Genomic DNA, 27,599 nt, shown 5'->3' with positions numbered 1-27,599 from the left:
TGGTTTTCTCTGTTACTTAATTCTAATAGATGTATTATACGTGATAGATATATTATATATTCTTTCACGGTGCATATGCATACATGTATTTTTTAGAGTAGAACAATTTATTATTATACATTTCTAAATTTAGAGATTTACTTGACCATATATGTATACATATGTATGGCATATACACATGTATATAAATGCATATACCTTCTACTTATTGTATTCATATCCACGGAGATTCTCCTTCTTCCAGGTCATGATTGTCCCAAAGGTGTTTTTTAGATGAGAAGTGAAACGTTTCAAGGGGGTGGGGGGGAACCCAATACAGGGTGTTTGAAAAAAACACTTTGGGACAACCATGGCCTGGATAATTGAGAATCTCCGTAGATATGAATGAAGAAGCTTCTTGGATGAAAAGTAAACATTTTCAAAGCAAAAGAAAGTCCAGCTGCCTTTTGGAAAAAGCACCTTTGGTACAACCGTTATATTCACATTTGTTTTCTGTTCAGCACCAACTTTAAATATCCGGTAGAAATATTTCCTTGCTCTTCCTTCTGCTTGGTAAAACATGTTAAAAGGTATAATTCACCAATTGGATTTACTGGTGCTAAATTTAAGGGGGAGAAATCAGTGCTCATAGATGCAGACAGTGCTCCTAGGTATTCAATAAATGTAAACAAATTACTTGATGTTCAACAAAAATTCTGTTTCACAGAATTGATGGGAACACAATAGCTCACAATATGTCAGATGTAAGTATGGCACATTGAGCAATGAAGCATCAGGACTAGATAAGCTCACTTCCGGACACTGATGAAGAGAATCTTTTGTTGTTATTGTTGTTGTTGCTGCTGCTGCTGCTGCTGCTGACTATGTATCCAGCCTACTGTAACTCAGCCACAGCCCGTTTCAAATCTTCCACAATCAGATCCACATCTTCTTTGCTTGTATCACGGCCCACACTGAGGCGTATGGCATTCTGTGCAACATTATAAGGAATTCCACAGCTAAGCAGTACAGCTGAGGGCCTAGAGAACAGACACGATTAAAGCAAAATATAACAATTAACAGTATTTTTACCATGGTGATTTGAGAAGCATATAGAGAAAGGAAACAAATTATGCATAGCTCCTCCTGTCCAAAAGACATTTATTTCTAAGATATTTTTGTTCCAATAGAAATGCAAGTATGCATTTAAAGTGCATTTAAAATAAAGTAAGTTTGTGTACTGAGGTATGCAGAATTCCAGACTTCATAAGGACGATAGACACAAATCAGTAATTCTGAAATTTCTGTCAGAATTAATGAATTAATATAATTAGATTAATGTAAAGATATTAATGTTCTAATAAATATTATATGGATGACCAGCTAAACATTAAGGTTTAAAGTATGGAGAAAGTGGAATTGTTATTAAGTATTAGCATTTTAAAACTGATAAAAAGTTATTATATATAATACATACTCTTAATGACTTAACCAACTGTGATGAAAGGTTGTGGATTTTTAATACAGTATGTTATTTCACCAGCTAATAACAAATTTAAAGTTAAAATCCAGGTTTTTATGTAGGCAAAATAGAACACAAGAAGCCAGCATGAAAAGATTCAGAAGAACCATACTTGTATTAAAAATAATGGTTTTTTAAAAATTAACTATTTTAACTACAAGAACAGATGCATTCAGATTTGATTATATTTAGTGACTGTGCTATAAACTGATTGGTGAGACAAAGAAAAATGAATCAATAATGAACCATATTATGGATTCAAGTCATGGATGGCAGCAAAGCTACTAGAATAAGTCTCTTAATATTATGTTGCTATCTTTGTGCATTCCAAAACACTATGGCAATTTTAACAAATATTCTATAGGTTTCAGAGTATGGTTTTAAGTCTTTTGAAAAAGATATAAATGCAAAGTACTTATACTAAGTATTTCTCTGAAATACTATATAGAGCACACAATATGGAGAGCAAGTAACTTCTTGATACTTGGTTCGTCATTTTACATTTTTCTGTCTAGTCAGAACAAAAGCAATATCCTAATTCATCATATTCCATTAATTATAGAGACGATTTCCCCCCCAAAGAGAGGGCTATGGGGATCTGGGAAAATATTTGTGTACAGTGGTGCAAAGCATATCCGTATCACTAGGAATTAACACATGTCAGCAGATTGATCAGTTTCCATAATGGCCTGGGTAGCTAAATCAAAATACTCTTAGCTTCTGAATAGTCAATTCTTCTCCTACTTCTATCAAGGCTGCATAATATCTCTTTCCTCACGTCTTACTCCTAAAGACCCAGAAGGAATAATATAGAAAGAGTCAACTGATGCAGATCCATGGAGGAACACAATTATTTAAATCATATAATATTTGTTCCTATTGCATAGAATAACGGATTGTGAATAGTGCTTATTTCTTGGATAATATTATCAGTGAGTAAGGGGGAAATTACAATTATGTAAGGGCTGTAATTATTTATCATAATACTTTGTCACCACCATTACTAGCTGTTAAGAATATAATGGTTAGAATGGTTGACAAACTGATATTTGAGAACTTATACAGAATGAAAAATAGATTTTCTTCAACTAACAAATACTGCACTCAATTGGATAAATGGCTTAGATATTAATATATCTATAGAACACTTATTCCCATTCAACTTATTTCAAAATATAACCTATAACTTATCTATAACTTCTTGAATTCCTCATTGACTACATATTTCCATAACACATATACCATAATGAGCTCCTTTTATATATTCTTACTAGTTATATCCATGTACTCTATGATATACGCTAAATAAACACTAGTTGTTAAGCAACATAGGTCTATGTCAATAACCGTATTTTTTGGAGTATAAGATGTACCAAGGTTTTGAAGAGGAAAATTTTAAAAAAAAGTAGGTAGGTAGATAGAAGGATAGAGAGGGAGAGAAAGAGAGAGAAATACAGTAAGTTAGGTAGCCAGAGAGAGTAGTTAGGTAGGCAGGTAGATAGAGGGAGAAAGTGAGAGCTACAATAGATAGATAGGGAGAGGGATAGAGAGAGAGAAATAGAGAAAGAGAAAATACAGTAGATAGGTAGGGAGAGAGAGTGAGTAAGTAGGTAGGTAGGTAGATAGAGGGAGAGAGAGAGAAATACAGTAGATAGGTAGGTAGGGAGAGAGAGAATAGGTAGGTAGATAGGGAGAGAGAGACAGAGAAATACAGTAGGTAAGTAGGTAGGGAGAGAGAGAGTAGTAAGTAGGTAGATGTTTCAGGTGTATTTATCCACGTGCTGGAGAAGGAAATTACTGACAATCTGCAGCACGCAGGACTTGTTTCTGCTGGCACAACACTTGAGCAATCTAATTCTCATCAATCACTCTAACTAAAGAGTTTTTGCACGCTGCAAAACTCCCCAAAATGACTCATTTTTCATGAAAATGGGCCCGATTTTTTTAAAAGGCATGAATAGCCTTGGGGGGGGGCCTTGCAGAGTGCTCCTGGAGGGGGAAACGAGCAAAAAAACAGCCCATTTTTCATAAAAATGGACCTGTTTTTTGTCAAACAAAATTGCATACATAGCCTTATGGAGGCTTATAGAGTGCTGCTGGGTCCTGGGGGAGCAAAAAACAGCCAATTTTTTGCTCATTTCTGCCCTCCCCAGCCCCCAAGAGCTCTCTGAAAGTCTCCATAAGGATATGCATGGCCATTTTTGTGAAAGGGGCGGGGCTTCAGGAGGCAAAAAAGTGCTGTATTCGATGTATAAGATGCACCCAGATTTTCAGCCTCCTTTTTGAGGAAAAAATGTGCATCTTATACTCCAAAAAATACGGTAGTTAACAGGAGCATTAATATTGTTACCAATGCATAGCTTGCTTGTTATGACAAAGGTGGCAACATAATATTTGGGAAGGTAGTATGGCTGATGTGGCTCATGAAATTCTAAAAGTATGGCTAAAATGGCACAAAACACTATATATAATTTTTTTTCCCACAGCAGATGTTAACATTAACATCACCACCCTCCATAATTCTTGGGTAATATGAGAAATTGAGAGCTGTGATGACTCTAAGTGGTTAATTCTTTGTAAAACACACACACACAAACAAACCTCTTCACATATGCCCTCCAATTACAGGAACCTAATTACAGAACACCAGCTACTTACTGGTCACCCTTTTCAGAGTGGCAGGCTGCCCCAACACTGGCTTGCAAAGTCCTACAGCGTGAGAGCACCAGCCAACCTACAGAAAAAACAAGATATACATCTGCTCTCTTCTCGTGAAGTACCTATGGATCTAACTATGGAAGAAACACATAAAATTTGTTTATAGTCTTGCTTACGGTATCAAGTATAACTAGGATATAATTTTAAAAAATCAATCCTTGTTCATACTTTAGTAGAATTGACCTCATGAATGTTAACAACCAATGTTAGGATTACACACATAAAATTGCTACAACTAAATTGGAACATGGGAAATATACATTTCAAATCATGTTTCAGGGACAAAAAAGCAAAATGCTTTCTGACTAGTTACATAATTCATTTGTAAAAAAAATATCTTTATATCTTGCATCTGTAGTTGGCATTTTCATAATGAAATTATAATGCAAATTTGACTAAGCACACAAAAGCATGCTGATAATCTCTTAATTTGGTTTAAGGCAGAGAGACTAGTTTTAAAAGCAATTAATACTAAATTTTGTATTGATCACTAAATATAAAATCCCATAAATCAATCATAGGCTAGTTCTTAAAGAACAGTGCAAGTATAGACATAGATGTTACCTTGTAGACCTGAGCCCAATATAGAAAAATTACAGGTGTTGCAAAGTCGTTTAGAGCCTTTCAGTCGACAGTTAAAATGGATATTTTGTCTTCCAAATATAGTCTAGAATATAAAGTAATACTTTTTATAAAATGTCAACCCACACAATTTTAAATACATAAAGAAATAAAGATACTTATGGGTAGTATTGGCCTTGTGGCAGTATAACTTTCAGTATAGCACTAACAGGATTAACTATCACCTTGCTCACAGATGTGGGAAGAATATCTGAAAGGTCTACCTTATTCTGGCAAATCAAAGTAGGGCATTTGTCACAATTCTTGTAGTAATGAATTCCAAGAAAGGCAATTCAAAGAGGCTTCGATGCTATTCCATTACACAAAAATGTCAGTTCTGCAATAGTCACTGGGTTAATCCAGACATGATACATGTATCTATAATCTGAATCAAGGTTGTTTCCTGTGTCATTTCTGTCCATTTGCTATTTTTAGCATTCTTGACCTTTGCTCTGCTTCCCTCTAGATTGAAAGGCATCACTGCCCCATGACTGTGTTTAGCTCTCCTCGAAAATATTGCAACACAGCAGCAGCCATGAGGTGACCACGCTCACTGCCTCTTGCACCACAAAAATAATAAGAACTCTCAGAAAACAAGGCCAAGTGCTTATTTGGGGGGGGGGGGGTGTCAAAAGAAAATAAGACCCTGTCTTATTTTCTGGGAAACACGGTAGCTTTCTGATGTCATCTCCTGCTCCCATATAAAGATTGCAGAATTATACAGAAAACAGGCAAATAACTGAAATTACTTCAAGCCTTTCTTCCAGATAATCCCGAACATTCCTCATGTGAGCTTCATATAGCTTAGAGTTTTCATTCACCAATTCAGCTGCCTGCAAAAGAAGATGAGAATATCAGGTTAAATATTAGAGCCAAATTCAAAAGGAATCATTCAGTTCCCTTTTACACCTGAGCATATAATGTTTATTTTCATTAGCCAGGATAGACAAAAAGCCAATATGATAGAATCTCCTCCACAGGGTCCCCCAAATTTCACAATCTACTGAACAAAACCCAATATCTACAAAAGAATCTTAAAGATAAAAAGTAATAGAAAATGTTGGGGTATTCTGCAGTATGGCTGTACACACTTCAGAAATAATTGGGAGAAACCTGAAACTCTTTTTCAAGGTACTCCAAAACCTTTTTAAAAAATCAATACCAAGTAAGTCCAAAAGATATTATTTTTTCTTTTTTGCAAATGATTTTCAAAGCATGCAAAGCAACATCATCTGTCACTGTCTCACTATATGTTAAACTAACCTGAAAGCAGAGAAACGGAGCTTCATACAGGCTCCTAATCAGCTCAGGCAGCTCCGGTGAGAACAGCAGGGGTAGCGTGGAATGAAGCTGGGCCAGCCAACGAGCCAGAAACTAAGTTATAGAAACTAAGTGGATAGCATAGAAAATAGGCGGGTGGGCAGGTTAAGGGTTCACCCGAACCCTTGTGATCATGCAGCAGCCCACCACTACCTGAAAGTCTAAGTCTAGGTCTAGAACTTTGGGTCCCCATGCAAACAAATAAAACTTGGCTCAAATTATTGGCTTGGCTTAAGAGTCTAGAAATAAAGAATATTGGCACTGGCTAAGCCCAAGCAAAGAAATTTCAGAGAATCTGGAGAATTGCCTTCCTTCAGTTATGTAAATCTATGACTTGCTGATACCTATTTTCTCTTTTTTTTTAAATATAGTAAAGACACACTATTCAATAAGACAGTTTATCCACATTGCATATTTATATTATTTACTATTTTTAAGCCTACCTTGCCAAGACCAGCAATCATTGGAGTATTCTCAGTCCTAAAAAAAATTAGCTTTTATTCATACACTTTAAGTTGCACAAATACAAGGTCTACAATTGTGTGAATTTTTTAGCACCTGTATTAATGTATGAAGTAAATAAAATACACACTTCAAATGAAAATCAAGATACTACCTAGAAAACAGAAAGCCTCTCATTTTTCAAGCTTATTTGCATTTTTATTCCAAATATTTCCTTTTAAAAACTTTCTTGCATACTCTTAAAACCTACATACTATTCACTATAGCATAGAAGTGGAAAATGTGTGGCATGGTAGGTATCAGTGCTGCCCATGATTCCTTTTCAAACCAGTTTCTTAGGCCTCAGCCCTGACCTCTACTCTTCATAAGTGCCTATTACTCTACTACTCTTCCAAATTCTTCTCCCTCCAGTTTCCCCTCTACTGTGCTCACTCTTACGTCCATCATTTTTTTTACCTTCTGTGTTACTTCTATTTGTAGCTTCTCTTCTATGACTTTAAACTATCTGATACCACATCTGCTTCCTACCTACCTAAGATAATTCTCATCCTTTGTTCCTGTGATCTTTACTCATATTCCTTCTCAGTTGTATTTCCATCATTGTTGCTTCAATCCAGTTCCCCTCAACCTTCTCCCAACTCAATTCATTTTATACTCTTCTGCAATCCTTATCCTGCTGCTTTCCCCTTCATTTACATATTTTATCTGCCTCTCTGCTACTCTCAGCATCGCCTGCTCTCTCCTCTACTGTTTATCTTCTCTCCTCTTCTTATCTAAGTTGCATTTCCTTTTTCTGCAATTTAAGATAAAATCAGACAACTGGAATCGAAAAACAGAAATAGATAGGGACCCATCTATTTAATTTCCCATACTTTTTGATTCAATTAAATTGGATTGAGGGGGGGAGAGAAAGATGGATGTGTTTCTGCAATAACACTTTAATTTTTAATGATTACTATTTTTAACTGATTCTGTGCCACCATGTAAGTGTCAACTCTTGGTGACGATATAGATAGACCTTCTCCAAGACAATATGTCTCTAGCCTGGTCCTTCAGGTCTTCCCATGGCATACATGTCACTATTGTACCTGAGTCCATCCAATTTACTGCTGGTCTTTCCTTCTCTCCCCACCCCCCACCTTTCCTACAAGGGATCCTTCTCAAGACAGCTAGGTTCTTGTATAATTTGTCTAAAACATAATATTTTCAGCTAGGTTATTCTGCCCTGATTGAGAACTATGGATTGATTTATGGCAGCATAGCAGGGTTCAAAAGAGCACTTTTTATTTACTTTATTATTTACTTTTACTTGCTAAATAAAAATAAATACAAATAAAACAAAATACTCCATTCCTGCTTGTGATGGGTTTTGCCTGACTGCCCTCTTTTAGATTACAGTCCTGAATATGTCATCAAGCATTGCCTACATGCTTTTGAACCAAAGAAAGTTGAACATCCTGCCACAGTGTCATGATATATTTGTCTCTAACAATTCAGTTGGTTCATCTAGTGGTCCTGTTTACCATACCCTGGGCGAAAGCTCCATTCCTGTCCACCTCCAAACAGCATGGGGTGAAGGGGAATATTCATACCAAGTCCTCGCACATACAAGGCTCCAATACGTGGGGCATAAAACTGCAATTATAAATCACAACAGTAAAAGCAATATATAAAAACCAAAGGCAGATAAATTAGAGTTAACAATGCAGATAAAGGTTCCTAACAAGAAGATTTATTGGACAGAGTAATGAGTAAAGAGTCTTCTTCAGCATAGTTGGCAGATACATTTAAGCAAAGAGAGCCATTGGCCAGAGAATAAGAAGCAAGGATATTAGACCAAGTGTCATGAAGGGGTTTTTCCAACTTTATAATTTTGTCCTCCTGTAAGAATTAAGTGGAAAATGTAACAGGACTAATGCAAAATGATAGAAGTTTTATGGAGCGCAAGAAAGGATGCTAATGCTGTCACATGAAAAAGTCCTAAAATTCAGTGGATTAAAAAAAAGATTTCATTCAAAAATTATTTCTGAGGGCCATCTGCTGGAGAATCCTTAAAGAAACTTCTGAAGTATCTTTAAAGTCAAACAATGATTCTCATCACAGAATTATAGAGCAGAATGAAGCCATTTTGGAACTGGATTGGGCTGTCTATTCCATGTAAGAATTCAAAGTAAAAGGTTCAGTGCTGGATGGCTACACAGTCTCTGCTTGACCAATCCAATGTAGGAGAGTCAAGCATCTCTCTGGATAATCTCAACTTTATATAGTCATTTCTCTAAATGTTCCCACTACTTCCACTTCTTGATATTACAATTGGTTAGTATCAAATCAAACATAATAGATACTCTTGTATCTTCTTCTTTGAAAAAGAAAGCTATCAAAAATTTCCTAGAGGTATCAGACTTAACAGTGTGCGCCTCCCTAAACACGTGGCATAATTAAACACTTTATTACTACTGTTTTACTGCTTTATATTCTGTATACCAACATGCATAGCAAGATTATTCAAAGCAGTTTACTGTACAGCTATCCAACACATTCCAACAGCATGTCACATGAGATCTGTAAGAATAATTTCCAGAAATGACAAACCAAATTAGAGGCATTTACTTCTAATTTAGTAAATGAGAACTACTGTTCTTGGGTATGAAATTATCCAAAGTTCAGAAGAGGTCACAACAACGAGATAGAAGCCCAAACAGAGAAAAATATACCTTGTGCCCTACAATAGTGAGGTAATCTACTCCCAAGTCCTGGACATCCACTCGCCCCTTTCCAATCATCTGGGCTGCATCTGTGTGCACTAAGATCCATGGCAGACCAGAGGCCTTTCTCTTGTGGTTGATAACTTCAATCTGATGACTGAGTTCTGAGATGGGCTGAGAGAAAAGTTTCCTGTTAGGTGTCAGGAGATATAATTTTATCAAAAACACTTCCTTTCCCTCCCTATTAGTATTTAGTAATTCATTTTTGGAATTACTGAAATAGAAAGTAGTCATCAACTAATATTAATATTACCATCTTTCTACAGTCATAAAATCTATTATTAACATAACTGAATCTACCTAGTAACTTAATATTGATCTTGTTCTACTTATTTAGCAAATGTTATAATAAAAAACTAAGCCAAAATATGTTGCGCATATATTTAGCAATTTAATAAACAAAAATCTAATAACCCATGCTGCCAAAAATAAAGTAATTGTTGTAAAATATGGGAGCAAGAACATTGGCATAAATAACAAAAAAATAAGAAATTTGAAGATATTAAATGTTAAGAGCAGCCACCCCCAAAACCTGTTTTGATACATCTTTGGCATTAGTTTAGCAAAAGGGAGATCAGAAATAACTTCAAATATATGTGTATGTGTGTATGAAAGCATACATAGAATTTATTTAATTTTTAATATTTTAAAATTTAATATTTTAAAATAAAAAGATTCACAATTTTATAAAATGTGGTAAATGTATAAAATACTATAGGTCAGACAAAGATTGTCCATCAATCTACAGAAATATAAATATATTTCAGTGGATTCATTATATTCTCATATATGAATAAACCTGTTCCTGGTGGCTTTATTTATTTATTTGTCATCCAAACGTCATTGTAGATATTGCTTCATCATTGGAATACAATCAACTGAAACAACCTCTCAGTCACAATCATTTGTCATTTGCAATTCCTCAGTCAGTGACTGAAAGCAGGCTGAATGAATACAATAGAAAATGTTTTACGAGAATATCTGTCAGTACTTGATAGCATCTGGAGTAATCTCACTTAATTAAAAATCTAACTATTTTTCTTAAATTTAGGAACTATAACAATTAAATTTACAACTCACCATCACCACCCCAGTTTCATTATTTGCTAGCATTACAGAAACTAAGCAGGTGTTTGGATGGATTGCTGCAACAACATCATCTATTTCCACTTGCCCGGTTACCTTTGATACTGGCACAAAAGTGACTTCTACAAACCAGGATAAAAAGAAGATAGATAAATAAGAGTCTATGGAATTCAAAGAGGGCTGGACTTAGATTTCTTATGGGCATGAAGGAATTCCAAACTGATGATGTACTTGCCCCTCCCCCCTCCCCCGACTCAACCTGGACATCTCCTACAAATTCCTTGCATAGCTCCATATAATTAAATAAAAAGGAGGGATAAAGTTCTAATAATTTAATCTCATAATATTGATAACATAGGTATCAACCTTTTTATAGTAGCCAAGTCAGGAAACAGAACCCATAAAAATTACAGGAACAGAACTGTACTATTATAGGTCCTATAATATAGGATATAATGACAGAATTTTGAAGGCCTGACAAGAGTTTTCTTCTGACCTCTTACACCAAAGAAAATCAAAGCAAGTAAACTTGAGTTTCTTCCTCATACCCTCTTCTTCCTAAACCAAGATGTTCATTTAACTCCCCCCCCTTTCATGTTTATAACCATTATCTTCTACAATCAATGGTGTAAGTTAGCATGTCAGAATGAAATGCATGAATTTCATTCAGAAAATAAGATGGCCTTGATGGAGATAACACAGGAACTGTTAGTTAGGCAAAAAGATGTGAATTCGCAATTCGCAATTTAATGAGTTTATATGCCGTCTAATTCCGGGGGACTCCGGGCAGCTTACAAATACGAAATGAAATAAAATAACACATACGGGAAGAATACAAACAATTTAAAAAACACAACATACATTTGGTTTAACTGGGGGTTGAACCTGATTTGAAAATCAGCAACCCCAGGGCTGTCATAACAGCCAGGTTTTGGTGGCTTTTGGGAAGGCCACGAGGGTGGGAAGGGTCCGGATCTCTGCTGGTAGCTCGTTCCACAGAGCCGGAGCAGCTACAGAAAAAGCTCTCCCCCGAGTGATCGCCAGTCGGCATTGTCCGGTCGACGGCACCCGGAGGAGGCCTAGCCTGTGGGTTCTTATCAGACGTTGGGAGGTGTGTAGCAGGAGACGGTCTCTCAGATATCCAGGTCCAATGCCATGTAGGGCTTTAAAGGTAATCACCAGCACTTTGTAGCGCATCCGGAGACTAATAGGGAGCCAGTGCAGCTCGTGGAGGATAGGTGTAACATGGGTGTACCGAGGAACACCCGATATCGCTCGCGCAGCTGCATTCTGGACCAACTGCAGTCTCCGAACACTCTTCAAGGGCAACCCCATGTAGAGTGAAGTATTTTTAAAGTCCAAAATAGCCAGATAACATTTGGAAGCATCTCACACAGAAATGTCCCAATTCACTGAACTATAAGGAAGAGAGGTACAGCACAAACAGATTTGCAAGATTCCATGGATATTTTTTTAAAACAAAGAATTTTTAATAGTTGCAGATATATACTTGTTCTGAAAACTCATCTACCCATAAAAAAAAAACATCAAAGGTAAACTGGGAATGACAGACAGCATCCTAGGATGATAAATGAGATAGTGAGGTAAAGAAACTCATAAATTTGTGTTCTACTAAATTTGTGTTTTGTAAATGGCGATGCCCCCAATAGCAGTCATTTTGAGAAACATCCTCACTTGCATTTCAAAAGTGCCACCAAAAATGTTGATGGCTCGAGCGATAAAATCAATTGCTCACCAGCTTTTTGTTCCTTCACCAGATGCTCTACAGGGAGACGAACTGAATCATGTTCAATGCAAGATATAATGATATGTGGAAGTGTCCCTAAAGTCTTTTCTTCATGGCTTTCTTTTGTTGCAACAGGACTTTGTTTGCTGCTTTTCATAAAATCTTTTACTGCAGTATGAATCACTAAATTATTTGCCTGGAGAAAAAAAAGAAAGAAAGAAATACAAATCAGATTAAAGAATTCTGTAGGATAGAAAAAGATTTTTCTTTGAAGTAATTACTATTTTTTTGCTGATTTTTCTCAGCCAGAATTTCATTTCCAGAAAATAAAACTAAATAAGGCTAACAATTGGAGGCATTTTTAAAAATAAAAGCCAGATCAAAATAGTATTAACAACTTCAGATATCTTACTTCTGTCCCTCCAGAAGTGAAAATTATGTCCTGGAACCGTCCTCCCACCATTTTAGCCAAATTTTCACGAGCTTCATTTATGATCTTCTTTGCTCTTTGACCTGTGGAGGCAAGACACAAAAATACATCATATAAGGTAGATCCTGGAGGTTTTGTTCCTCACACTAAATGCATGTACATTTTAATTATGGACTTTTGTTCCGATTGCACATAATCATTATACAGGGATGTCCTGGCAACACCACTTTTCAGTCTTGTACCCATGAAATTACCTTCATTTTATTCCACAGCCTGTGAGACAGGTTTAAGTCATCCTTTGTTCTTCTTTAGTGTTAAAATGGCATTTTCTTCCTTAAATAAACAACACTCAACACTAGCTACAGGTGTGATAAAATGTAATACTATGTTTATTTTTATTGAAACGTATGATATCCAGTTGTCACACCATTCACGCATTGATATGTATAAATAATATAAAAATAATAAAAAAACATGACAAAAAGGTGTGCTAAAATGCTAGTTCTCCTCCCACTGTTTTGGAGGCAAAACATAGCTCTGAAAGTTATCCAACCCCAAAACAATATTAATGAGGCTAGGTTTTATAACATCTAGTGATGGCTACCAGATGCTAAGAACAAATAAGCCATTTTGTTGCTTTGAACTGTAAATGCCAGGTTGGTTGATGGTTTGACTAATTTTACACACTTTAAAAAAAATATTTGCATTGTTTTTTAATAACACATAAATCTGACTGAACCGAGGTGGCGCAGTGGTTAGGGTGAAGTACTGCAGGCCACTTCAGCTGACTGTTATCTGCAGTTCAGCGGTTCTAATCTCACCGGCTCAAGGTTGACTCAGCCTTCCATCCTTCCGAGGTGGGTGAAATGAGGACCCAGACTGTGGGGGCGATATGCTGACTCTGTAAACCGCTTAGAGAGGGCTGAAAGCCCTATGAAGCGGTATATAAGTCTAACTGCTATTGCTATTGCTATTGCTATTGACTGTTTGCGGTTAAATTATATATACATACACATACAACATTGGATGCTATCCTATCATCTTTTCCAAGTAGCAAGCCCATGTATCATTTTTTAAACAATGAAAAAATGCAGTGTTGCATGTTTATGTACATATAATTTAACCGCAACATTCAGATCTAAAGGTTATTAGGGCTATCTTTATTTTCCATAGTTATTACTAGAAGTGACTGGAGGCTGTAATGATTCACCATTCAATGATTGAGTCTTCTGATAAATCCTTAACTGCTACTCCAATAACCCTTCAAGATTAGACCCATCATTTACCACTAGACATTACTGTACCCAAAAAGATGCTTTCACAAAACATTTCCATATTATCTTCATCAGACCTGCTTCATAAGAACTGCTAGGATTGCCCCATGCTTCATACATGGCTTCTTTAACTGTCTCAATCACTTCTGGTGCCAAAGGGGTGGTTGCATTGTAATCCATGTAAATTTTCCTATAGGAAATAGAATGGAAAAATGGTTATCAACAGAAAGAACCACATAGATTAATACCGCCACCTATGTATTATACTAGGTTGCAATGTGTATTTTGGAAAATCTTCTTTGACAAATCTTTTCCATTGCTATCCACTTTTTCAAGCAGTGACAAGTACTTTATTTCACCTCCAAATGTTACAAAATTGTATTTTTATACCTTCTATGAAAACTGTCATAAAATTGAGGTGGTGGGCTGCCTCATGAAAGCCCTTTGATACATTCATTAATTTTGAAAACATTTTGTATGTAGTTATGACTCTGAATCAGACATTTGAAATTGGCTAATAATCTTGGTGATCTGGATATTCCATTCCAGGATAATGTTCTTTTTTTTTTTTTAAATATATTTTATTCATTTTCACATTCCATTTTACAATCACTTATATACAGGGTATTTGCTATAAGGAAAAAAAAAAGTTAAACAAAATAAAAAAGAAAACACAACTCATCATTCACAACCCCACCTGACACTTCCATCCTCCATACACCCCATCTACCCCCTCCAACTTTCCTTTCCTCCCTCTAACACTCCCCTCCTACTTCCCTTTCCCCTCAAACCTTCCTTACTCCCAACACACCCTCCTTACATTCCCCTTACTCCTTCCTTACTCCTCCCTCTTCTTTCCCTCTACCTCCCTCCTTGGTGTATTCCTTTATTCAAGTGTTGTTTATTATAATCTGATAAAAAGTAAAATAAACCAAGGAAAAAAAAATATAAAGAAAGAAAAGAGAAAAAAAAAGAAAAAAAAAAGAACAACTGTTTATAAGTGCATTCTTGTTCTTATTGAGACTATGTTAACACCCACCCACCCACCCCCCATAAATCCCCATCCCTAATCCTCCCGACTTCCCAGGGCCCACACCTGGCGCTGCCTTCTATCTAAAGTATCTTATGTTCGTATGGATTAAAAATAAAAGTAATATATTAAAGGAAAGAAAAACAAAAAAGAAAAAAAGGAAAAGAAAAAAGAAAAAAGAAAAAAGAAAAAAAAGAACTCTTTGTGTTAAGCTCAGCCCCCCATCTTTATCTATGCTTAAATAGTGTAAGTCATTCTATCTATATTTTATTCTCGTCTCTTGCTTCTTTGTTATTTACCCAGACCTCCTGTAGACTCTCCCGTTCCTCTTCCTTAACCTTGTATTCAGATAAACATTTATACAAATTTGTATAGACATCAATATACAATCTAGCTCAAAAATAATCCCTTCTAGTAAAATTTAAGCAGCGTGGATCGTTCCACATATTCAAATATTGCTTTACAGAAGAATAATCAAACTTTCCCTTCTAATAGGATTTAAACAGCGTAAATAATCTTTCTTAACCTTATTTTCAAACAGTAATTCAAAATAATCTGACCAAACTTTCTCTTCTTAGTGAACTTTAAGCAGCGTGGATCAAGTATTACTTTACACAAAAATCAGTTTGCATTCTATCTTAAAATGATCCCGACCAGCTTTCCCTTCTAATAGGATTTAAACAACGTAAATCATTCCGCATGCATTTTACCCTCATCCCTTGCTTCTCTGATATTTACCACTATCAAATTTATGCAGACATTAGTTTAAAATCTAGCTCATAATAATTTCACCAAGCTTTCCCTTCTAATAAAAATTAAATAGCATGGATCATTCCACGTATTCAAATAATACTTTCAACAAGAATCAGTTTACCTTCTGTTTTAAAATAATCTCGTCCAGCTTTCCCTTCTAACAGAATTTAAACAACATAAATCATTCTGCGTTCATTTTACATATATACATTCAGTATCACCCCACCAATATACGTAAATCATTCCGCATGCATTTTACCCTCATCCCTTGCTTCTCTGATATTTACCACTATCAAATTTATACAGACATTAGTTTAAAATCTAGCTCAAAATAATTTCACCAAGCTTTCCCTTCTAATAAAAATTAAATAGCATGGATCATTCCACGTGTTCAAATAATACTTTCAACAAGAATCAGTTTACCTTCTGTTTTAAAATAATCTCATCCAACTTTCCCTTCTAACAGAATTTAAACAACATAAATCATTCTGCATTCATTTTACATATCACCCCACCAATAAGTTCCGCTTTTTCTACCGGAGAGAGGTCGCAAACCCCCATTCAATCCACAACTTTGGCGAGTAATTTAGAATGTCTAAATCCTCGATCTCCGCTTTTCTGCTTCTCCGAGGGAGGAAAAGCTACCCCCTCCATCTTGCAGCCATGTGGTCCGTTGCTTGCCTTCTCCTTCGACTTGTCTCTCCTCTTTTCCAAGTGAATCAGGAAGCCCCGCCTTCAAGATCTTGTAATAGAAGTCTCGAGCCTCCGAAACAGAATTGAGACGAAATCTTTGATTCTCAAATGTGACCGTAATACCGGCTGGGGCCTCCCATTTATATTGAATCTGATAATTTCTAAGCAGTTTAGTTAGGAAAGTATACTCCCTTCCTGCCTTTAACATCTGGAATGGTATTTCTTTAAAGACAATCAGATCCTGGCCATCAACTCGCAAACTATTATTATGGAACTTTTGCATAATCGCGTTTCTAGATTCTTTTGTGGAGAAATATATAATTATGTCCCTTGGGAGCTGTCGCTGTTCCGCTACCAACGAATTCTGGCGATAGATTTTCCTAATCTGCCAATCAAAGTTAAGTCCCGGGCTTCCCACCGCATGGCTGAGGGCTTCAACAAAGGTCTGTTTCAGATTCTCTCGCTCCTTTTCACGGAATCCTCTGACTCTTATTGCGAATGCCTTCTTATTAAAGTTTATCATAACGAGCTGTTCTTGAGTGTCTCTAATTTTTTCTTGTAATATTTGAATATTAGTAGTCAAATTAGAATTAGCCTCCTCCAAGCTTTCCAATTTATTCTCTATTTCAGCGGTATAATCTGACAGGGCAGACACGGCTGCAAACGTATTCGCCTTCATTTGGTCAATTTTAGACTTTAAATCACCATATAGCTCCAATACAAATTCCTTAATTTCTTGTTTAAAATCATTAAACATTTGAAAGAAAAATTCCTGTGTTAAGAATTCTCCAGTAGAGGGCGTAGGAGACAAGGGCTGCGATTCCAGTGTAAATTCTTTAGTTCATTCATAGGTTCTTTAGGCACATTTGTAGAGAGACGCTTCGATTTTGACCTGGATGCCATTATAAATAAACAAATAAACAACGCTTTCGCTCCCCTCTGTTTCCCAAAAAAAAAAAAAAAAATTATTTTGTTAAGGAGCGGTCTGCAGGAAGGTAAAACCGGCTAAGTATTTCCCCTATCAATCACCAACGGAGAGAAATCGCCATTTTGAAGTCCGTTTAAACAAAGAAGCCTCTAAGACAAATGGAGCTGGTGTTTACGATAGTAATAAAAGCATAAATCTCACAGGGGTGGGACCCGCCCGTATTAATCCTAGCTTCAAACAACTTTGCTTTGTCCTGGGGGGGGGGATCGCCTGTCTAGGGCTGCAAAAAAAGGCAGCTGAGAAGAACTGGCTGGAGATAAAGGCTCCGCTACGCTGGATCTAATCTCTATCCACAGCCAAAAAAAAGAGAAAGGCTGTGAATTACGAATAGACCCTAGCACACAGAGCTACTCCCTGCCCCTTTATAGCCAAAAAGGGGTGATATCTATGATCTTATTTAGATATACAGACCAGATCTCTGAGAGGAGCTCGGTTGAGCCCTCCTCGGCGACAGGCTCCGCCCCCCCGGAAGTCCTCCAGGATAATGTTCTTGAATGAGTTTTGCAACCATATCCTGTGCAAATTCAGTTTAAAATAAGACCCATTGAGTTCAACAGGTTTTATTGTAAAAGAAATCATACATGAAACAGCAAGATCTTAGTACTTACATTAAAAGCAGAGACTATAAGTTGGTAACGAATAAGTTACATACCTGCTTGATGAGATATTATTTTTTCCATTACAATTTAATGTCTCATTAGTCTCCGTTCTTTGTTCCACTAATATCATCTTCAAGGTGGTCTCTTCCATTCTCAGTCAGCCTCTTTATGAAACAATGGCCTGCGCTGAAACAGAAAAATGTATCATGCAACTATCGATCACAATTTGTTTCTCTGCAGTGGCCTGCCAGCTGCCCAGTTCAGGTACTTGCAGACAAAGCTAAAACTCCTTAGAAATTCATGCAAATAGGCATGTTGGCTTCAAAAGAAAGATGTACAAAAGAATCCAATGCAGGTAGACAAAATGAATGACTATTTTATATGTTTGGCAGTAATTGCTTCTAGGTGACGTGACTGGTAAGGAATGGAGCCTGAACCCAGAGGATCTATAGTCAGGAAAAAGGAATCTAAGAGATCCCTTATTTCGGTTGCCATTACATTTTTACAAATTTGTTGTCAGAAAGGCATTAGGATTGCCAGTTAATTCTCAAAACACTTGCATCCTCAGGATCCTAGATTAAATGTATCACTAGGAGGCACCACACAACTGATTTTATCTATTGATGCTGCTCAGACATGGGTAGCCAAATGATAATTTAATAATTTCAAATCTTCTCCCAGGAATTGCACTTGTGGACTTTCAACCTTTTGGTGACTATATATAGTTTGTTTGTTTATCCAGGTCCTGGAGCTTAAGAGTTTCAGGAAGGAATACACAGAAGCTGGATATATGCAATATATAAAATGTGGATATATACAATCAACCTTCCCTTATGCCCAGAGAACAGAAAGGTAATGTCAAATCTTTGGCAATAGTACTATTCTCAGGGAGGGCTACAAAGAACTAGTATATGACAAAATAGAGCCAATATTGGGTTAAGTGAACCAATAATGAATCTTTTTTCTCTGTATTAGCAAATTATATTAATACATTAGTTCAAGCAGAAGCAGAAAGAAAACTTAGACTTTTAACTAGGTATTAATTTGTATATATGTTGTTCAAAATCCCTTTGAATCCAGCAATCTTTTTCTGTCAGTGGTGAAACAAACTTTTTATGGACACCAGTAAGGCATAAGAGTAAGTAAGGCTCCTGTAATATCTCAAGCTCTGTCTCTCTGATTTAGGAGGAAGCAGAATTACACCAATAAGAAGCCACCCACCAATTCACCCTCAATTTTCTCTCTCTTAAAGACATTTAATTTGATAGTCATTGATAAAGCTTATGAAAGTGAACTCCATTCTTTAGCTCCATTAAGATATGGGAAACTGATGAATCTCTACATATAATTAAATTATAACATCCTTCAACACTGGTCATGCTATTGAAAATTACAGTTCAACAGTAACTGTACTGAAATAGGGAACCTATCTAACATTTTAGTTTTGCAAGATGGGAACTTGGTACATTGTACATTGCCATAGTAAAATCAGCTGACATTGTTAGTGCAGCATTGAATAAGACTAAACAATGAAATCTTGTATGATATACAGAACATTTAATTCTCATATACTTGGTAGTATATGCTCAACCAAATCTGTCCAGTTTTCAACTTTTCCATCTTCCCCTCTTACTAATTGCTATCACTCAGTAGTTGCTCCTTAAGAGCATCGCTGGTTTATCAAAAATAGCTTTGGAAATGGTTGCCTCCTAAATGACTAAGTGGGCTGTAACATGAGTCTTTCAATAAACAAGCATCCAAAATATACCTATTAATGTCTATATCAAAGTTTAGTGCCTGCAGATTTGCTGAATTTCAATTTCTTTAATAGCCAAAAGAAAAGGGTAACCTAGTAAAGGGGTTGGATCACAGTAAAAGACAAAACTAAATTAGCTCATTAAATATTTGACACAACACTCCAGTTCCAGTGTTCTCTTGTAATTCAGTTTTAGCATTTTTCACTAAAATAATGTGATGTTTTCTTTCTTTATCTCCTTCTTCCTTCTGTTTTTAAATTGCAAGTCCTCTGGGAGAGGAGGCTCATACTTTCGGATTCCCTGAGTGCATTATTTAACAGCGCTACATTTAACATGAACTATTAATATATTCATATAAATAACAATCTTATGAAGTTAAACAAATCTGTGCCAAGGTTAGCTTTTAAATTTTTATTTAATCTGACAATAATAAAAAATTTGCACCAAGCAAAAACGATGGTACAATTATCAATCAAAAGATAATCAGACTTTCCTTCCAGGGAAGGGAAAAATCCGTAGCGCATCACTGTGTTCAATATCCTGGAGAGAAAAAAGAAGCCGTCAACCACACAACCAAGCGAGTTTCTCACCAAGGTTAAATGTCGAAGACTTCAACTAGGCGAGACAATTGTTACACAAACTTCACGGCGTCGCCATTGGTTACTGAGGGAAATACTCTCAACGCAAATCAGTCCGCGCCCCTCCCACTCAGCCATAAGCGATTGGCTGCGATTGCAGCCATTAAAAAAATAAACCGACACGCAGCAAGAGCAGCTCTAAGCACTGACATTTAGTAGGAAGAACGGCAAGCACTTACTCTAGTCCCGCCCTCGTTGGCACGGTGACGGTGCTCCCAGGGAAGAGCTGATTGGGCAATATTCGAATATAGTTTTCGATTAACGGCAATTTAAGCAGGTTCCCTTTGGAGGACCAATCGAGTTTCTTCCCCCCCCCCAACGAAAGCCAATTGGCTAAGAGCCTCCCTGTTTTTGTGACTCGGACAGCTTTCGTCGATGAGGATGGTGCCATCCAATTTTAAACAATCTACTCCCCCCTCCCCGCGACGCGAACCCCCTTCTTTTTAACCGTGGTGTCGTTTATTGACTAGATGGTGGTGGGCTATTGTTTTTTGCTGTGCTGTTATTCAGTCGATTCTTTTTCTCGCTAGGAAAAATGTGGTCCTGTCAATTTTCCAAAACTTGGTAGGCCCTTACCCACGTTTCCTCTCCGCTGACTAGTCAAAAACGAAACGCAAGCTGACGATTCCTGGTTGGTTAATGCTGTTTTCATCAGCCGCTGATTTAAAAGCCTGTTTGGACCATAGAGATGGAAGGAATTCCCTCGAAAGCAAGCTGTAAATATGCCCTTCTCGAAGATGGCGGAGGTGGGTTCGCTTTTCCCTTTTCGCTGCCTCGAGGTCTCGCGGGGTTTCACTGAAAGGATGGTGCACGGCGCGTGGGCCTGTAAGTGACGCCTTACCGTGTGTGTGTGTGTTTAATGCCGTTCTGGTAATCTGAAACGGGAAGGGAGAGATGAGGGGAAAGGCGGAATTGGAGTTCGCCGGACTGGGTTCCGCTGCCGCTGGCCTACGGCGAAAGAGAGAGCCTGGGCTTCAGATGGCCTGCTGTACGCAGGTGGGCAGAGACGTGACGAGGCCGAGAGGGAGGAGGCCGCTCCACCCCCTTCCCTTATGGGTCGGGTGGCCCTTTGCTTTTTCTACGTAGCATCCTCGTTCGGGAAAAGCCAAGTGAAGTGAAGTAGCGACAGGGATCTGCCAAATGGAGAGAAGCGTCTCATTCTCCGTTTGGAAGGACAGCGCCCAGTCACTCACACCCAGCGAGCAAATAAAGAGCCTATAGGTATTCTGGAGTTTGCTGACAGCAGGGTAGATTGAGGTGGCTGGTGGGGTTCGTCTACCCTGTTTTGCAAAACTGCTAGCTTAGAGAAGAGAATTGGGCGGTATATAATTTGAATGAATAATTGTTATTTATGTGTTGCAGCGAAGACACGAATAGTTTTGTGGCGCCCAAATACTAATACATTTATTATCCTATTAAGAGTTATTTCACCCTTCTTGTCTTATGTTTTCTTTGGCCACCTGCCCTGCAGACGTGCAACTTTTAAAAAAATAAATAAAATTGCAAGCTGCTGGAAATTTTACAACTATAAACTAGCTCTGAAATGTAAAGTTTGTATTTTGAAGGCTTCTTGGATTTCCCCCCCCCCAGAGATTACAGCTTTTGAAAAGATGCAGAGAATTTCCACTGTGTATAATGAAGAGCATAAATAGTTAAAAGTTGACAGTGTAGAGCAGGTTTAATGTAGTTGTGATTAATAACTTGTTATGTTCAGCTGCAAATGATTCCACACCAAAAAAAAAAAAAAACCTTTGAGAAGATTCTTACTTAGGAGTATTGCAATTTTCACCAGTGGAAAATATACATTTATTCATTTAATACAGATATTGCCACACTCTAAAAGACTTGTGTGGTATAACAGAAAAGCAGACTAATTGAGAAATAATGTCAAATATTAATTTTCATAAATTATAACCATAAATATTATAATAGGCATATGCACTGGAACTCTTTTCTGAATAGGTCAACTTTTAAGGAATTTAAAAAGGATCAGAATAATGGATCATTGAGATTTTTGGTGGGTTGGCATTCCACATGGGGTTTCCATTCCATTGAGGAATAAGATGTCCTTATTTTTCCCTAGATTTTATATGGAGAAGGAACCTTCAGCAATCCAAATAGATGTCTTTTCCCTGAATAGATAGAAGCTATTTCAAGATGATCCTGAATTATTTTAATTTATATAGACATCCAGTTGTCATGTGAATTAGAGTGTATAATAACATACAGAGACAACATCATTGAATCAAAAATAATTTAAAAATAGTTAAGATACTAATAAAACCTGGCCAGTTCCTGTGGGAAAAGTGAAGTCTTAAGAGCCTTTAAAAACAAGGCCAGGGACAAGACTACACGGTATCAATCTCAGCAGGGATGAAAGGAGAAAAGACATGCCTCCTAGACCCTGCCAGATGACACTGCTTATTTGATAGATGCATGCCTAGTCTCCCAGATCTTATTGGATGCTAAACTGAAGTTGGGCTTTAATTCACTTTGAATTTGCCTGTTGGTCAGTGTGGATTCCAATATTATGTATGAAAAGTATCTCTCACCTGCAGACAAGTAGGCATTTTGGTCCAACTAACTTCAGAATAATTTTAAAAGGCAGATCCTGTAAAACATAATGCAATTTAATCAGGAGATGGCAATGACATGGCTTTGTTGCTTTTATTTGTCTCTCAGCTTATATCCCTTAGTGTTGTAATGGTGATATGGGCAGGATATAAATTTAATAAAATAAATATACTTTTTGCATAAACATTGTTTTATAAATCTGTATTGTTTGGGGGAAAAATTAGTTATCTCTGTCAATAGAGATAATTGAAAATAGAAGTATTTAAGTAAATAAAATAGTATGCTATTGTTTTATTCAGTTTAATGAAACAGTAAGCTGCTTATTCATTTACACATCAAAAGCAATGCAATCATGCCTCTGGAACAAGCTCCCCTGGAGATTCGGACCCTCACCACCCTCCAGGCTTTCCGCAAAGCCCTTAAAACCTGGCTGTTCCGACAGGCCTGGGGCTGATAAGTTCTTGTCCCCGCTTGAATGGTGTGGCTGTTGAGTGTTTTTAAATTGTGGTATTGTTTTGTCCATGTCTTTTCTTTCCTATTTGTTTCCCTCCCCCCCCCCCTTGACTTGGTTTGTGACCCGCCCTGAGTCCCTTCTGGGAATAGGGCGGCATAGAAATATAATAAATTCAATTCAATTCAATTCATGCTGGCAGCAGGAAAGGGTCAAATAAAAGAGAGCCTTTCTCTCCCTCCCTCCCTCCCTCCCTCCCTCCCTCTCTCTCTCTCTCTTTCTCCCCACCCCCACCCTTTAGCAGAGTGGAAAAGTTGGAGGAGGAAGAGATTTCAAGAGTACTGTAAGCTGTGTAGCTTGCCTGCAACTCTCAGGCTGCCAATATGATTGCATTGCTTTTGATAGTAAGCGGGTACTTGAGCATTCCAAAGTGGTAAGAAGGCAAAGGAAAGCTAAAGGTGTAAAACTGAGTAGTCTTGTCTCTTCCAGCTGGAAAGCATGGGTTATGGTTTCCCATTGATGACTGCTTTGCTTAGTGGTGGAGTTGCCGATCCATATTATGATAGTTAAGCGACAACTACTTGTACTTGGTGTTATTTCAGCTAACGTCTTCCTTCTTTTTCAGCTTTTGATATAGAGTGACTTTAAACAGGAATTATGGCAGCTTTGGATAAAATAAAAGCAAAAAAGACTCTGGGAACTGTTGATTATGTGGAATCATCTGAATTTGCACAAGGAATTCTGCCTACAAAGAAGGATGTCATTCAAAACATGTTGTATTTGTTGCATCCAAAAAGGGCTGGACAAGCACAACGATCCAAAGAAGATGCTGCCCAATTGCTTGCTGAACTTTTGCAGGAACACTGGTTGTTTTGCAATCTATATACCATAGCAACACAGAGCATAAAGAAGCATATTCTGAAAGTATATGAAGAATTCTCAAAGTTATACCAATCCAGAAAGCGAAGAAAAAATGAACTGTTTATTCAGAAAGCAGATGACTTCAATAGGAGTTCAGAACAGCTTTTTGATATATTTTGTACAGACACTGTTACACGAGAGAAATTGGAGCAATGCAGTGGTGTTAAGATGACAGATACTGAATGGAAATTCCTTGAAGACCAGAGGAATGAGAGAAAAATGTACTTTGAGGACTTTGTGGACAAAAAACAAATGGAAACAATAGAAAGACGGAGAAAGGTTGAGTCTTTAGAGAATTTTAGGAAAATTGCAGAGGAAGAGAAAGAAGCTCGTAAGCGGAAAGAAATGACTTCAAACAGGGATGAACAGTCAGTTGAAGATGTTAATAAGAATAAAGATGACTCCTGTCTTGAATACAACAAGGGAATTGGAGGGTTTTCAGATAAAGCAAAAAGAAAGCGTATGTCGTCTTGTTGGGTAACTGGGACAGCAACTTCAACCACTTACAATGAATCAGTTCCTTCTGAAAATCAGCATCTACGTATGAATATCAGAAAAGTCAGACCAGGATTCTATGAGACTTTTGACAAACACAAGAACTGCTAGTTTGGTATCTGAACTCTGGAGGAATTAACTTAGATCTTAAAGTACCCAAGTTATTTGGGAATTGGTGTAGATAATTATGTTGGGCTCCATTATTGTGCAACAGCAGCACCAAAAGGATTGGTAAAAATAGTCCATGGAAAAGGTTAAGATGATAGTCATTTAGTTTTATAGCAATATATTCACAGAGAGAAAATATTAGTTATGAAAAACAATAACAGTTGCAAAAAAAATCTGAAGTTCCAGTGCTTATAAGCTTAAAAAAATAAAGTAGATATGAACTGGTTACATTCCATGAGAATAATGTATGTATTTCAACAAACTGCTTAGGAAGATAATGCTTTATCCGTTATGTACAGCAATTGAATCAGACCTGGCATACTAAAAACCTTTTGCTAAAAACATAATATGGAGGTCTGAGAAAGAAAAAAAAAATGAAGAGTAAATTAATTAAATAATGTATTCCAGCTCTGCATCTCTGGAGATTGGAAGACCATATCCAATTTATTAACCTAAGAAGCTATACATGGCTATTGAAAGGAAGACAATTTATAGTCTTGTAACATTGGAATATTGAGGATCACAGTAAACTGCAAACTCAAACCATGACAACTAAAACTGTGTCCCTTAAGGAAAAATAATAATTGGTCCCAGTGATTCAGAAAGTGCTGTTATTTTCTAGAGGAAAAAGAAAACAAAAACCTGTCTGGCCCTAAGAGATGTAGTATATATAACTTGCAGTTGATACATTGAGATTTGAATGGTTTTAGGTGTTTGCACAAAAAGTTATGTTATTTGACCTAGTAGGTAAGTAGTTGTTAAGAGACACATTGGCAAACCAGTTCTTGTAGATAATTTGATAGCTTATTGGAAGAAAACAGGAATTTTAAACAATGGCTTTAGATTCCAGATGTGCTGGTGACAGCTATCATTTTTCTGAATTCTTGGCAATTAAATAACAGTGATAATTATGTAAAAAAAAATCTGAGGTTAAAAGTAAGATGTGTAAGACACAATATGATAACAAGGTGAAATTGCCTAAAGGTTAAAGAAAAAAGTCTCAGACTGATAATTTTGAATGTGTAAACTGATATTTGCAACAACAAATATCTAGCTACTTAGTCATACCAACTGACTTTGTATATTAATTGTTGATTCTTTAAAGATTTAAAACTTAAAATAGTTTCAAATCTTTACCTTATAATTCTAGCATAGTCCCAGGGCGAGATAGGCAGCAAATGAATTCAATAATTCTGCATAAATTAGGTAGATACATTACAAGAGCTGTGGTGGCACAGTGATTAGAATGCAGTACTGCAGGATAACTCTGCCATCATCCAGGAGTTCAAACCTGACCAGCTCAAGGTTGACAGCCTTCCATCGTTCTGAGGTTGGTAAAATGAGGATCCAGATTGTTGGGGGCAATATGCTGATATTTGTAAACTGCTCAGAGAGTTCTGTACTAGCACTATAGAGTGATACATAAGTCTAAGTGCTATTGCTATTTGTTTTACATCAAAGCTTTTTTCTGTATTTTTAGCATTAAATTTTCCATGTATTCCCCTATAACAACATGACTACTAAAATAAACAGTACACACAGTACAAGTGAATATATGATTAAGTGAGTCCAAACTGATTTTAGTTATGTAATTGTTTTGTAAGAAAAATATCAATTTAAATGCTAAAATAGCAACAAAAAATTAAGAAAAGCAGTGTTGGAATTAAGCATATTGGTTAACTGTGTGCCTCTGGGAAGCCTCCAAATAAGGTGCTGTATGTTGATAATAACCCCTATTAAAATTGTTCTTTAGATACTGGAATTCAGAGGCATAAACATACCCTGGAAAATGGCAATGAGAAACCTGCCTAGAAAACTATATAATCATCGGGAATGAAGCTTTACTCTTAACGTCTGGCATTTAGAGCCGTATAACTTCTAATTATTCATATTCTGATACTCCCAAGAATGTTTTGAATCCTTTAAAATTATCTAAAAAGTGACTTGTTTTATAAAATGAATTTACATGATTAAATTAAGTGGTGTATAATGTGGGATAGCTTCTTGAATTTCCCACCATTTACCTTCACCTGATGATCTCAGATTCTGGTGTTATGAAGGAGAAAACAAAACAGACTTAGTTGAGAAGCTTAATAGAGTAAATGGGGGAAATGAGTCATGGGCCTTATTTTTTTCTTTGAAAGTCCTGAAGATTAAGGAATATACAAAATAAATCACTTGAGAAGTTTTTATATAGGATGTAGTATAAACACTTTAGAATAATGGAAACTGAGAATGAAATCTTGAGAATGGGAAATGTATGCCTCCTAGGTTAATTCCTTCATACCTACCTTTTACAGCTAAAGGAAGATGATCAAGTATCTTAACTTTGTATTAAGCTTATTTGAGCAATACCATGATCAGCTACAGAATAATCAATTGCATGACTAAGACAGTTTTCATACTAATGTAAAAATGCTCTCAATTAACAGTTTTAATTGTTTTATAAACAGTGAAGTTTTTTTTCTGGCCAAGAATAAAATTGCTTAAAAGCAGCATTCTGATTGTCTGCTATGCTTTTCATCAATATATTAAAGCTTTGGGGCCTTTATGAATATTAAAAATCAGCATCTCCCTGATCTAACTTTAATTGGAAGATGTATCTGTT

General features: G+C 36.6%; 2 protein-coding genes across 9 annotated transcripts; one reads left to right on the top strand and one right to left on the bottom strand.

The window, feature by feature from the left end:
• Nucleotides 1-402: 402 nt before the first annotated feature.
• On the bottom strand, nt 403-21,307 carry SCLY (selenocysteine lyase). 5 transcript variants are annotated; one of them, XM_032225234.1, is made up of 13 exons: nt 21,224-21,307; nt 18,041-18,173; nt 14,002-14,114; nt 12,633-12,733; nt 12,230-12,416; nt 10,468-10,595; nt 9,337-9,501; nt 8,151-8,257; nt 6,604-6,640; nt 5,590-5,673; nt 4,784-4,886; nt 4,160-4,235; nt 403-1,019 (listed from the first exon to the last, which is right to left on the bottom strand). In XM_032225234.1, exons 2-13 carry the CDS (start codon nt 18,136-18,138, stop codon nt 875-877), a joined length of 1,344 nt encoding a protein of 447 aa, XP_032081125.1. In that variant the 5' UTR covers nt 18,139-18,173; nt 21,224-21,307; the 3' UTR covers nt 403-874. The 5 variants fall into 5 exon arrangements, with proteins under 5 accessions (XP_032081125.1, XP_032081124.1, XP_032081126.1 ...); XM_032225233.1 differs by lacking the exon at nt 21,224-21,307 and adding an exon at nt 20,959-21,040; XM_032225235.1 differs by lacking the exon at nt 21,224-21,307 and adding an exon at nt 20,959-21,040 and having other exon boundaries at nt 18,041-18,168.
• LOC116513918 lies at nt 20,740-27,287 on the top strand. Of its 4 annotated transcripts, none has more exons than XM_032225238.1 (2): nt 20,740-21,128; nt 24,033-27,287. In XM_032225238.1, exon 2 carries the CDS (start codon nt 24,065-24,067, stop codon nt 24,932-24,934), a length of 870 nt encoding a protein of 289 aa, XP_032081129.1. In that variant the 5' UTR covers nt 20,740-21,128; nt 24,033-24,064; the 3' UTR covers nt 24,935-27,287. The 4 variants fall into 4 exon arrangements, with proteins under 4 accessions (XP_032081129.1, XP_032081127.1, XP_032081130.1 ...); XM_032225236.1 differs by having other exon boundaries at nt 20,745-21,207; XM_032225239.1 differs by lacking the exon at nt 20,740-21,128 and adding an exon at nt 21,291-21,378.
• Nucleotides 27,288-27,599: the final 312 nt, after the last annotated feature.

This window comes from Thamnophis elegans, chromosome 10 (genome assembly GCF_009769535.1).
Source record: "Thamnophis elegans isolate rThaEle1 chromosome 10, rThaEle1.pri, whole genome shotgun sequence".
Classification (NCBI taxonomy): domain Eukaryota; kingdom Metazoa; phylum Chordata; class Lepidosauria; order Squamata; family Colubridae; genus Thamnophis; species Thamnophis elegans.
Note: the sequence above shows the minus strand (reverse complement) of the source record. Positions and strands in the feature narration are given on the sequence as shown.